This window comes from Gallinula chloropus, assembly GCF_964237585.1.
Source record: "Gallinula chloropus genome assembly, chromosome: 26".
Classification (NCBI taxonomy): domain Eukaryota; kingdom Metazoa; phylum Chordata; class Aves; order Gruiformes; family Rallidae; genus Gallinula; species Gallinula chloropus.
Window position 1 is genome coordinate 3,791,777 of NC_140111.1, and position 14,032 is coordinate 3,805,808.

General features: G+C 47.5%; 1 protein-coding gene across 1 annotated transcript; it reads right to left on the reverse strand.

Annotated features, from left to right (window-relative positions):
* Positions 1-1,525: 1,525 nt before the first annotated feature.
* Positions 1,526-9,675, reverse strand: LOC311201345 (von Willebrand factor A domain-containing protein 5A-like; the record flags this gene model as incomplete). The annotated part of the gene is made up of 17 exons (XM_084275722.1): positions 1,526-1,605; positions 1,788-1,902; positions 2,211-2,434; positions 3,781-3,987; positions 4,145-4,326; positions 4,580-4,683; positions 4,975-5,139; positions 5,327-5,441; positions 5,908-5,990; positions 6,392-6,536; positions 6,790-6,878; positions 7,024-7,151; positions 7,311-7,425; positions 7,574-7,716; positions 8,050-8,272; positions 8,386-8,633; positions 9,633-9,675. The coding sequence occupies 17 exons, from the start codon at positions 9,673-9,675 to the stop codon at positions 1,526-1,528; spliced, it is 2,409 nt and encodes an 802-aa protein (XP_084131848.1).
* Between the last annotated feature and the right edge of the window lie 4,357 nt (positions 9,676-14,032).

The following is a 14,032-nucleotide window of genomic DNA, read 5'->3' on the forward strand; positions in this document are numbered from 1 at the left end:
CTCAGCAGGACAAGGCGGGGAGAAAAAAAGACAGGAAAAAATACTGACTTAGCTTGACTTAGGGTCAAGCTAAAGGCAGTTTTGTAGAGCAAAAGCAAAGGTCACATGCAGAAGCAAAAGAAATCAATCCCCTCATACACAGCTTGAGAAACAAGACGGTCCAGGAGGAGGCTATTAAGAGGTTCTGGGGTAGCAAATCAACTTTGTGTTAATATTTTAGGGGATTTCTGGGATGCTATTACTACCTTTGCATATAAGGTAAAATGGATTTATTCTTGTGTGATTCAACTGCACCAAAAAAATCACCGTAAAAAGTGTAGATGTAAAAAATAGGATTAATTTTTCGTACATTTTGACTTTGCCCAGCTGCTTATTCACTCCTCTTCCTCAATAGGATGGGGGGGCGCGGGGAAGGGACATGGATATAAGGTGAAAATCAGGGAGATTACTTGCAATTCACATCACAGGCAAAACATATTTGACTTGGGGAAGATTAATTTATTGACAGTTAGAGTAGGATGGTGAGATACAAAGACAAAAACTAAAACAACCTCTCCCTACAAGTCCCCGAATTCCTTCCCTTCTTCACTTCTGACTCTTCCTCTACTCCTACTCGCATCATCCATACTGGGGGGATGAAGGATAGGGGGCTATGATCAATACACAGCAGTTTCTCTCTGGCACTCCTTCTTCCTCACACTTATATTCTGCTCCAGCGTGGGTCCTCACCATGGGCTGCAAACATCCATCTGCTCCATCATAGGGTATTCATGGACTACAGCATGAATATCTGCTCCACCATGGCTGCAGGGAAATACCTCCTCCTCTCCCTCTTATCTTGACGTTTGCTCCACTGTTCTCATTCTTTTTTCCCCTCCTGCTCTGCCTCTGTGGCATTTTTTACCTTTTCTAAAGTGTCTTTTACAGGGATGCCACTAACCTTGATGATTGATTCAGCCTTGGCCCACAGCTGTTTTGGAACCATCTGTGACTGGCACAGAGCCGCCTTTTCCCACAGAGGTCTCCCCTTCAGCACTACCAAAACCTTGCCATGTAAACCCAATACACCTGAAAATCCTGGAGCATCATAAATGGCATGAGGAATCCCCATTTAGGCAACCAAATCCCAAGGGAGAGAGGGAGGGAGAGAGGAAGGGAGGGAGGAATTAATGAAGGTCTTTTTCTGTAGTATCTGAACAGGATTTTTCTCCTTGCAATTTGGTATTTTGAGCAGATGACTATTTGGGTAAACCTTAGAGTTTGGGTTTAGAGCAGAATGCAGAAAAATGAAGCAAAGTTTAGCATATGTAATTAGGGTTATCTTTCAGAAATAACCATGGGGAATCTCTCATATCATGGTAGAGAGCAAATGTGTGAACAAGTCATCTTGTGGTGAGTTGGCCCTGGATAGCAACTAGGCACCAAGTCACTCCCATAACTGCATGATGTTAATGATATGGAATATCCCTTTATCCTGGATGTGTCCCCTCCCAGCTTCTTGCCCACCACTAGCAGGAGGGTAAGTTCAAATCCTGAAGACAGTGGGCTGCACAAAGCAGCCTAGCAGGGAATTTGCTGCCTCCAGGTATTTATCCAGCTGTAACTCTGCAAAAAGAGAGAAAAAGTAGAGGGGGATCACAACTCAGTAGGGGAAGACAGTATGTATTGACAGTCTCATAGACTGCTATACACAAGCACTGGGAAAGAGGGACATTGGTTAATGTTTCAGCTGTGGCTTTGGTGAAAAAAATCTCACAGCATGACTTGACCCAGCAAAATCTTCTTACCAGCATGGTCCTGTAGCCACCTACACGCTTTGGCTTCCAGGAGCTCTGACCAAGGTACATTCCACTTATACCGGTGCAACCAGACTAAGGCCAAAACTGTGGCCCATGCAGTTAACTGCACATCCTGGGGCAGGAGGAGCAGAAAGAACAATCAGTGAAGAAAGAAAAAGAAAGATCAGACCTAAGCCAGCATGTAGAAAAAAATTAAGACCTTCACACATACACACAAATGGACTCTAAGTTTCTGAAATCCTCAACTTAGAAAGTTGACAAGTACCTCTGCAACCCCTACAGTCCCCTTCCATAACCTCTATATCCCATCTGCTTTCATCTCTTTCTCTTAGTTCATTTCTGACCAGAAACTTGGAACAGAGGAAGGTTCAGCTCATAACAGTGCTCCACTCCTACTCCTAATCTGCTTACCTCAGTGGGCCTTTGTCCATCAACATCAGCACTGCTGAGCCCTAAGGCAGAGGCCAGGGCTGTGGTGAAGGCCCAGGAACCATTTGCATTCTGAAGAGCCACCACTACCCTGAGCCCAGAGAAGTCACACAGTCTTGTTGACAGTGGTGAGGTTTTCCAGTCCCAACTGATGTTGGATACTGGTGATTCTTCCATCATCTGCTCTTCAGAAGAAGGCTCCCGCTCTGAAAGACAGAATCATTCACACAGCTCATATGAGATAAGCAATGCTTGGTAACCTTAAATTCTGCCTTCTACAGGTATACTCAATTGTCCTCCATTCTCTCTCTGGACTTTCCCATTTTTTCACAGTCCTCCACAAGCATCCTGAACCTTTTCTGGACCTCCCAGAGCATACACAAATCTTACCAGCTCTTCATAAATACACTAAAATCTGTCCTATACTTTACTCGGTAATTCTACCCATGAACATCACTAATACCCATGAACATCACTCCTTCCTGTCACTTTCCCCATTATGGCCCATGTTCATTGTTAAGGGCCCCACAGGTGTCCTCCATCATCCACTCTTGAATATACTAGCCTCAGCATGAGTTCTTCCTTTCCACATCCCAGGACTACTTTGGAGCTACAACAGCACTGAATCACAAAGAATTGAAGTTGAGGAGGGCCAAGCATAGCCTGTAGGTCATTATAGCCCCAGGCATTGCTCAGTTCTAGAACAGATTTAAGAGCTTTTATGGGTAGAAAAGGAAGCACTCAAGCACAGAGCAGTTAGGGTAGAAGTAAGGGCCATTTAAGGATGGTCTAAAGGTATACAGAGGTTGGAAGGAATCTCTGGAAATCATCTTGTCCAAATCCCTACTCAAAGCAGGTCTCATTAGAACAGCTCAGGTATCTGTCTATTCAAGTCTTGAATAGCACTAAGGACAGAGATTCCACCAGTTTTTCATTATCCTTATGATAAAATAAATTAAAAAATTCTCATACCCATTCAGCATTTCCCATGTTCTAACTTGGACCTGTTGCCTCTTATCCTAAAGCTGTGCCCTTCCAAGAGTCCACCTCTGGTTTCTTTATATTTTCCTCCAGTCAGCACACTGTAGACAGAAATAAGCTATACTCTTCTTAAAGATGAACAAACCCAGCTCTCTCAGCCTCTCCTCACATGCCACGTGCCTTAATTCCTCAGTTTAGTGGCTCTCCACTAGATGTGTTCCACTATGTCCATGCTTTTCTTGTAATGGAAGCAGAAGCTGGACACAATACCTCAGGATGCAACCTACCAAACAGTGCTGAGTAGAGAGGAAGGATCACTTCACTGGACCTAGTGGCTACACTCTTGCTAATACAGCCCAGGATGCTGTTGGCTTTCTTTGTTGCAAGAGCATGATGCTGACTTCTGTGGAACTAGTTGTCCACTGGGACAACTTTTTGCAGAGATGCTTCCTTGAGTGTGTGTGCCCTGGACCTGGATTGTTGCATAGGGTTATTTCACCCCTGAGGCAAGACTTTGCACTTGTTTTTATTGAATGTAATGCAGTTCTTTGGTTGAGAAGCTTCTCCTTACCTTCATGAGATGCTAAAAGCCATGGGAGTGCTTCAGTGTCAGGGGCTTTGCTACCAAGCATCTCAAGGCAGAACTGGTACTTCTTGGCCATCCAAAACTTGGTGGACTTGAACCACACAGGCCTGGAGCCATGTAACCAAAGTAGCTGGCAGGGAACCAGGTTGCAAGAGGAAGAGAACAACGTGGAGGAGTCTGGAGGCAAAGAATCTGGGGAGAGAAACCAGGCAATAGGAGTTAGACATATGGGTAGTTTATATAGGCAAAAAAAGTGGTCTGTCCCACACGATAAGGGGCTGCAGATGGTTAGCAGACATCAGACCAACAAGTCCTGCTTTCCCCTCTCAGTCACTGTTTCTGCCCTTACCATGGTGCCAGGCATCCCACTGTTTTGTGACTACTGCCACGTTAGACGTGAAGGGGGATGGAACCCCCAGGCTGAGGCTGGGCTGAACTGTGCTGTGCCAGATGTCCATCACTGTCTCACTTGTTCCCTCCCAGGCCAGTTTCCACAGCAGGTGCCTCATGGCCATGCGGTGCACAGCCAGCCTGCAGAGGTAGGGAGTTAGACCTTGATTCCATCTCAGGGGACATGTGGAGTAAAGAGGAGGGGGCAGTGGGTAATAGTCATCCAGATCCTCTCCCGAGGTCAGGGCAGAGGGGACAAGGGGGGAGCACTGGATGCCCGGATTCTCTTCCCACCTCAGGCTACAGTGGGAAGGATGCTAGCAAAGCATATCTGCTGCCCTTCCTTCAGAACCATTAGCACTCTGCCTCATGGGCAAGTGTGTTACCATCTCACCTTTCATCTGCTGATGGGAAAAGTGAGAACCTGAGTGTGTAATTGAAGGACTGGCTGCCCACATGGTACAGAAGGGAGACAGCTCCCTCACCCTGTTCTGGATCCTGCAGACACAAAGAAAAGAGTCAGACAGAAAAGCTCATCTGCATGCACAGAAAATCTCATCTGCATTTCCTTCTTGCTTTACTGAGGTAGATGTCCACAGTGGGAGCAGGGATAGCATCTCAGGGGGTGTGGGGGGTAGGGGAAGAAGGTTCACAGAGCCCTAATAGTGGTCTTTCACAAGTCTAGCAAACATGAAGGACTCCCAGTGATGGGAAGGTGAAACAGAAACTGGGTCCTTTACCTTCCAGAAAACCCTGCCTCAGTGCATATGGATCCTGGATCACTCTCACCTGTGCTTGCCCATGGATCTGGGCATAGATGAAGCTATGATGACCCCGGATCATCATCTCAGGAGCTTTTCTGATCATTGACACCTCCAGGCCAGGTGGAAGCTCCCAATGTATTGAGATACCACTAGCTGTGGGCTGCAGAGCCTGCTGCAGGTACTTCACTGCCTGATGAAAAGGAAGAAGAGATCACAGACCACATGGGTTCCCTCCAAGTTTAGGGGGTGGGAAGTTGTAGCAACTTTTTGATTTCAAGTTGATGGTGGTATTTGGATTTCTTTGCATGCTCAGGAGAACTATGCATGGTTGAATAGAGCAAGGGAGGTTCTGGAAGCGCAAGTATCTCGGTCATTACCTCAGATGTCATGTCCATCTTAGAATGGACGCACACACATTCACCTTTGGTTTCCAGAGCCATGGCCTGGAAAAGGTTGAAGATGTCACATCTGTTGGTAGGAAAACAGAAACACCTGTGAAGGAAAATAGGGGGAAGTTAAAGATGGGACAAAGGTGAGAGACACCAAAGAATGCTACAATACACAGAGTCTGGAGAGGTAAGGATGCTTCTGTTCATAGAAATGAAACTGTAGCTAAGAGTTTTCCAATCTGCTTGGATGTGAGAGACGCTGCATGCTGGGCAGGGAAATCGTGGCTTTGGACCCACAGAGCACTTTGAGGTACTTGAGGGGGAAATAAAGTCCTGAGAATAACAGGAAAAGATTGGGAGAGGAGTTCTGCTACATGAGGAATATAGGTAGTCTTACTGAGGTAAGGAAAGTATGTGTGTGGGGGGCTGTTACTGAAGTGCTATTGTGGTAAATGGAAGATCTGAGACAGAATAGGATCTGTAAGAGTGTTTAAAGGACTCTGACAGTCAGGGGAAGAGGAAGGTTTTGAGTAGCATGTTGAGCGACAGGAAAAAGTCTCCCCCATTACCGGTGCTGGTCCCGGTACCGGTACACCTCAGCCATGACAGCTTCCTCATCACTGAAGACCTTCCTTTGGATGAAGATGAAAAGCTGAGGAAGAGAGGAGGGGAACCAAATATTGCTAGGGTTGGGCACCCCCATAAAGGAAAGACAAGCTACTAAAATGCAAGCAGCCTTCCCACTTTTCTCCCTTATCCTCCCATGCCCACTGGCCTTCAAACAGGAGGAGAGACTGTGTGTCTCTCTTCTTTAACATCAGAACACCTCCTAGCACAAGCAGACACCCCACAAGGAAGATCCACCTTCCCCAAATACAGACAAATTCCCCAGAAGCCCTCCCAAGCTGTCCACTCCAAAGATGGTGTCGCTTTGTGCCATGAGGGTGCCTCCTTCCTAGTGCAAACAGCAGCAGAGTATCTTACCCTGAGCCCTGAAGTTTACCCCATCGTTTACACATATTCCCCTCCCCATAACCCTTTGGCCCCTGATACCTGACGGAGGTGCCCATGAAGGAGAGGAGTGCTGTAAATAGACTTTAGGAGGCCCAACAGGTCACAGTCCCCCACATCAGGGCAGATGGAGGAGATGCACCCCACTGCATGGTTCATGCTTTCCTGCGTGTATTCCACACTCTGCCTGAAGGAGGGCAGACAGGGTGTCAGAGGAGAAGAACCTGGCCCATGTCTACCCTCCCATGGCCACTCTCTAGAAAAGCTCTACCTCACTTCAAGTGCTACAGAAGCACCCTGAAAAGAGGCCTTACCATCTCTACCCCCAACATATATTGCCCCATAACTGCCCTCAGGCAAGAGCTTGTCCCATAGTTTCCCATAGAAAAGTCATGCTCTACTTACCCCTTAGTCTTGCCCCATCATCACCCCCAACTCACGGGTAGAAGGCTCTGAAAGTGGCCCCAAAACTGTAGACATTGAAGTAACAGCCCAGAGGCAAACTCTTGAGGAGGAAGAGCAGTGTGTTCTGGGGACAGATGGAGGGATGGGCAGAGCTCAGATGCGGAAACTAGGCTGAACATCTCCCTTTGTGTAGCATCTTGCCTCTATGCTCACCAGCTGGACATGGCCAGTGTGGAAAATCACTCCCTTAAAATCTCTTCTAGTAGTACCTGTGCATCCTGGAAGAGGCTGCGGTCCATGAGAAAAAGGAATTCACCAAGCTGGCCTGAATTTGTCACAACCTCAGGAATGTAGGGTGTCAATGTCACCATCACCACAGGGTCTCCCAGCAGAGAGCCTGGAGTGTGTTGAGAAACAAGGAGTGTTGGAGGCCACTTCCCTGCCTCTTTGCTTTTATCTTCCACATAGCCTTCAGTTCTGCCTGAAAAGCCCCTCAGATCACCCCAATCTCACTGATGCTCTGTCCTTAATGCCCACTTCCACATTCCTCACTCACCAGGTGGGGCTGTGGGATCTCTCCTCTCCACGACAGCACTGAGAGTGTGAGACCCTCTGTAATACACCAACAAGTTCAGATCATCGTGCATCCAGGGTGGCAATTTCAAGGAGACCTGAGGACAAGTGGGGTGTGGGGAAGAAAGAGAACCAAATAAAAGGGTTGGGGAGTCCTAAGTATCAAGATACCCTGCAGGAGTCCCCAGGCTGCAGACCTTTCCTTCCTCTCCCCCTTTGGAATTCTAGCAGCTGGCAGGGCTGTACCTCAGCAGACTTCTGATCTGGAGCTGTGTATTGCAGAGGGGTGTAGCTGCTGTTAATGTCTACATGGGACACACCATGGGTTGACTTCAGACAGATGTTGAAGTGCAGGCTTTTGGATATCTCCTCTTCAGAACACACATAGCCTGCAGTGAGAAAGACGTCTGGGAAGAGGAAAGAAGACATCGTAGGGCAGCAGACAGCTATGGTAAGGCACTGGGTGTTGTGAATAGGGACGAAAAGTGGCATGTGAGACACCCCTCACTGTGGTGCTTAGTGGGGTGGTGGTGAATCTGGAGACTCACACTGTGATTTGTGTGTAGGGAACTCTTGCTGTGGGATATATGGGAAGACCTGTGGAGTTTCTGACTGTGAGGTGCAACAGGGAATATTCAGATTCTCACACTGAGGCATGCACACACATATGGGGTGTCCCCTTTGGAGGGATGCTGGGGGGAAGAACCTAGGGGATCACTCACTAATGTATTTTCTCCAGGGGAACAGCTCACGTGGCCAGCGAAATAGGGCAGCTCCATCAGGATGCAGTGTCAGCTCCTGGACATAGCACAGGCTGATGGTAACTTCCCTGTTAGGAGGCAAGGTTCCCAAGAAACAAGCAAACACAGGACCCCAAAGATCCCACTGATCCTGCAGGTATCTTAAATTCTCCATGCCCGAAGTGGCTTTGTACAGCTTCTGGGCCTGTCACAGAGGGAGAAAAATGCATCACTGAGGTTTCCTGCAAGTTTAAATTCTCTCACTTCTACTCTTCATGCCAATCTGATGACTACCCCCTCCCACCACAATCTCAGTACCTCCTCCTTCTTCAAGAGCTTTGCTTCAATACACGTATCCCCCATGGTAGCGTAGAAGGTGTGTACAACAGTGTCAGAATCCACAGGAAAGATAAACATGATCTCCTTAGAGACTTGCTGCATATTTTGGAAGACCAGCTCAGACACCACATCAGCCACAAAGTCTTGGATGGTTACTTTTACTGTCATATTTTCCAGTTCAATCTCAGGATAGGAAGAAAAGAACCATATTCCTTTCTGGAATAAGCCTGAGGAAGACACAACAGCTGTCACACATGATTGCATGGAGGAAACTTGGTCCAGAATGGCGTAACACTGTGTGCTGATTCTGGCCAGGCCAGAGTTAACCTCCCCAGGCAGTCAGCACAGCTGAGCAATGTTAGCCCAGGCTGTTTTCCACACCATCTGACATCACTCCTGCATAAGAGGGGCTGCTCAGGGAAGGGTGCACCTGGGTGCCTCCAGGGCAGTCTGAGCGTGACTGGGCTGTCAGGTCAGTCCTCGTGTTGGTGCAGTACTCTGTGTTACTGTTGGGTCATTAACGTACTCTGTGTTATCACCAGATGTGAGTGTAATTTTGCACAGACTGTTGTTGTTCCCCTTTCACAGTGATTTTTGTCAGTAAACTGTTCTTATCCCATCCCAGGGAGGCTCTTGTCTGTCTCTCATCTGGCAACAAGTGAGTAGTGTGTGGTGCTCAGACACTGTTTGGGGTTGAACCACCATATGCTGTAGTAGGAACAGAGTGACACTTAGCAAAGAAAGGTGGAAGACCTGCATAGGAGTTGATGTAATGTCTTGGAAGGAGATGGTGTACAGAAAACAGTATCATTCACCTGGAGGGAATGGCGCAACTCAGCAATCAAGTGATGTACCTAGGTGTCCCATCACAATTCAATAGGGGATGAGTTAGCACCACAGTAGAGGTGATGCAATATGATAGCACTGAGGAGTGTTTGCCCCCCATCCCACAGTGGTAGATCTCTCTCCTGCATCATTCTCCCACTTTGTGATGGGTTCCCTGGAAAAACCTTCAGCACTGTGGGTGAGATGGATCACACTTACAAAAACATCTCTTGCTATGCCAACCATAAAAAGTGAAGGCTGACTACAGTCCATGCCCCTGAATTCCCAAAATACGGTGAGATGTGCCTGTCAACCACCCAATAAATCAGTTCCTTCCCACATTCCTCTCCCAGCTCACTTCCCCACTGCTCACAGATGCCACTGTTCTGTCCCCAACTCACCCCTAGGCCTATACTGTTTGGTCAGGATGCCACTTTTCCTCATTTTGACTCTTCATTTGAAGACAGCTTCTACATAGGAAAGAGCATAAAGTGAGACATCTGAAATTATACTAGACACCCATGTTTCAACAACTAAATCTCATTCTTAAATTTAAACAAGAGGGAGAACCTCTTGTTATTAGGAAATTAGGATTAATTTTAAGATTGTTATGTGTATATGTGTTATGTATAAATGTAGGTATTTAAAATAGACAAATTAGAATTAACTTCTACATCCCTGCAAGAGGATTTGTCAAAAGGCACAGGAAGAGGAGGGATGAATGACAAGTGAGGGGGGTGCCAGGGGGGACAGAATGAGAAAGGGAAGGAGAGCTGTGAATTTTCTGCTATAATGATCCCCATGGGGATGGGGGATCACTGTACATCGAGGAGTTAGTTCACCCAAGGAGGTACAGGACTGTGCTGTGCTGCACATGCAGCTTTCCTTTCAAGCCTGTGCTGATCTGCACAAATCCTCTGGCCGCAGTATAACCTCAGCCAGCTCATAGTAACAGAGCCACCTCCGCAACACGCGCATTGTAATAAGCTTCATGCTGATTGGAGGCCCGTTCCATGCTGCACAGCCCGGGGGTTTCCAGCATCTGAGGGGATGTAAAATTATCTGTTATCTCGTTCTTTATAGTGTCAGCTTTAAGAAATGACATTTCAAATGATACTTTGTGGAATCTGAGTGCCTTTCTTACTGGGATCTCAGCAAACCAGCATCTGTTTCCTGGGACAGAATGTTTGGTGCTGTCTGCAGGTCCAGGTGAGGAATGCTTTCCTAGGAATAGGGTAGCGAGGAGGAGACAGCCCGGGAGCCTGGCCAGCCCTGCACACAGTCATGGGAGACAGTCACCATCAACTTGCCCCAGTTGTTTTCCCCAGTGAACTGGGAAAGTGAGGAGGAATTATCTGAGAGCACCAGCAGGTGCAAAGGAAAAGGCAAGGAGAACTTGTGCGGTGTTCGGTTGTTACTGACGTGCTCAGAACAGACACGGGGATGTTCGCTTCGGGGACCCCGGCGGGGATGGGGGTACGCGCAGCGGAGAGGGGAAGCGCGGAGCCCACAGGGGAGAGGTGCCCCCCTCCAGCCTGCAAACAGTCCGGGGAAGGGGCAGCCTCCCCGCTCTGCCTCTCCAGCGCGGCTCACCAGGGAGGCTGAGAACTCTCCTCATCCTTACGCTTTACTTGCAACGCTATGAGCCAGCGGGTTACGGCTCTGCTATGTGCCGAGGCAAGGGTAAACCGAATCCCTGGTGATCTGCCCCATTTCCCTAGGATTAAAGTGATTGATTGTTAACAAAACCGGGGTGGAGGGCGGGAGAGCTGTCTTGGGAAGGCTTTCTAACCTTGCACTAGGGAGCACGCTATGCATGAGCATTCAGTTCCCTCCCAGCCTGGGTAAAGTAAAAAAATAATCAAAGGAAAAGGAATAAAAGTCAACAGGTCCAAACCTGCATCCAGGGGCTTGGACTTGACTCGCCATCAAATGTAAGGACAGGGATAATTCTCATTGCTTTACTCATATGAGAAAGCATATGTGTTCTCTCTCTCTCTCTGGTGCTTCTATCATTAGTCAGCCATCCTTGTCAGTTTCTTTCAACTGTACTTGGATAATCCCCCAGATTCTGGAATTCCCAGGAAGATATCCCCTACTTGATAAAATTGAGAGTTGCTACATTGATGAAAGATTAAAGATATGATTCTTCACTTGCAGTGGAAATCCTGGTTTACTGGCAACTGCTTTTAAGGATCCAAATTACAGAATGCATACATTTGCATGTGCTTGTAATTTATTTTCTGTCAGGTAAGAGACTGAATTTAGAAATATTGTGAATTTGGACTTCAGCCTGCTATCCTTGATCTTAGAGATCTCAAATGTGGCCTGGCAGGACAAGGCAGCAAATGCAGACAGACACACAGAAGCCTCCAAGCCTTTAGCCAGGGTAAGGCAGGCAGAGACAGATAAATGCACTCACGCATGCAGAACAGCTCTGCAATCCTTCCACACGGAGAGAGAAAGCGATGGATGTTCAGACAAACACACTCACCATGGAATGGCACACTGTAGCAGCAACAACGAGCAGACACACACAGGAACGGCCCCAGGACTGAAACCTGCCGGCTGCAGAGTGAAAGGATGTTCTCAGAGGAGAAGGAGGAGGAGGAGGAAGGCTGGTCTTTGGAAGAAGTGGCAGGAGACAAATGGGAGCTGGGATCATTGCTGCAGTGCCTGGGCAGATGCCAGGAAAGGGAATACTGCCAAATGTGCATTCTGAGATATATGTTTGGGAACCAGGGGTACTGCCAGCTCTTCCTGCTGAGGTGGGTGGAAGCAGTCTTTGTAGGGGTACTCCAGGTCTCTGGGCAGCCCTGGCAGGTCAGTGGAGCCATGACAAAAGCAGGAGCCATGGGGAACCCACAGGGAGGATGCTTTTGAGTGTCTTTTTTCACACAGTATATCCAGCCTCATGTGGAGTGAATTCAAACCAAGTCCCTGAGAAAAATCAAACAGCTTTGCCACTCAGTACTCAGCAGCACAGCTGAACTCACTGTCCCAAAGTAGCCTTTAGGTTGTTTTCCTCTCTAAAATCACCTGATATTAACTGACAAAGATGAATTTGCCTTTGACAAACTAAGTCACTGACTGGATTATATCCACTACAGTAATTTGGGCCTGGCCATCCAGCCAGCTTTTTACTGAACAAAGAATATGCCCCTTCAAGCCATGAGCAGCCATTTTCTCCCACAGAAAATTGTCAGATGTAGCCCTTAGTGTTTCTGTAGCAATATTGAAAGGCATTTAACACGAGGCTGATTATTTATGTTGGTGCAAAGAATTCCTTCAGAATTAACAGACTTTCCGTCTATTCCTTCTGTTATCAGTGAACCTGCTTTTATTTTACTCAGGGAATTTTGTAGCATATGTAAATGTTACAACTCACTTCCCTCACACACAGGGAAACAGGTCCTTCAGGTAGATGAACAGACCTTATGGTGTCTGCAGTGCTTGGATGGGTCCAGCTGGTCCCTCCAGGGGTTCAACTCTTGAACTCTGGGTATGTATGTGATCCAGCCTAAACTGATGGCCACTCAAAACCAGTTCCTGTCACACCAGCCACATGGGGCCTCATTATTCACAGTCCCACGCTCTGGTTGCTGTCACTCTTAACCAACATTTAACCAATCTCCTACATCTGAGCAGTCAGGATTTCCTGCAGGGTTTCAGTGACTAAAGAGCACCATGCTGCAGGCAGGAGAGGGTAAAAAGGCACTGGCAAAAGAAAACAGCTCCCTGTGAAAGACCCAAGCCCAACTCACAAGGTTAGGTTTTCTCATAAAGATAAGGCAGGTATTTGTAGCCTCATTCTTAGTAGTGTGTGGAGGAGTTCTCAGCTTTTACGTTTTGTCACAAGGAGGTGAAGTTGTCAAACAACTCTGGTGTCTTTCTTGAAAGGAGCCACAGGTGTAGGAAAATGACACAAGTCCAAAATCAGGGAAATTTAGGGTTCATTTCCCCCCACTGGTGCAGCAAGCATATGTAGTCTGTCAGTAGCCACAGAGCTGTGGCAGAAGCACATTTCCTGCTCTTCTCATGGGCTTGGTGCTAGAAGTAGTCATTCTAAAATTATATTAGAGAGCTGCAGTTTCATGAGAAGATGGGAAAAGACTGTGCTCGTCAGGCACAGCATGTGTCCAGACAAGTGCACTGATGAGCCAGATGCCTGTTTATACGTGACCAGCCCAATTAGCCACTCACCCTCACTTTCCCACACACAGGAAAAGGAACTCACCCAAAGGCAGTAGGACCTGGAGTCCTATTCCTAGCTTTGTCTGCTCAGTTTCTCACTGCAGCCTCTCCCAAAGCTACTCACTGCCTCACTACCTGTGGGCATATTGAGTGAGACTTTCCTTTCTGATCACAACCAGGGGAGGAAGTCCCTGTCTCTGCTCTTGCTGCATACCTTGTGCATTCTGAAGCTGCCCTGTCCTCAGTCAGTACTGCTACCTAAGTCTTGTCTGAGTGACAACAGACTGTGAGACCTTGAGTAACGATGGCCTGTGTGACTGATGTGCCAGGAACTGGCAGCCTGCAGCATGTATAGGGCAAGGGACCTGTTACCCAGGTATTAGGTACTGAGGCAGCCATTGGTTTGGGAAATATCCCAGACATAACCCTGGAGTTCAAGAGGTGCCTACTTGGAGGGACCCTGATAGCTTCCTGTGGAATACCCATTCAAGCAGAAACACACACACATGGATGCAAATGGGTCTCTCAGGGGATATTTCAACCTGCAAGGTCCAAAATGAAAGACAAAGTCTCTTATGTTCATGGTGTTTGAGTTACCAACCAAGAG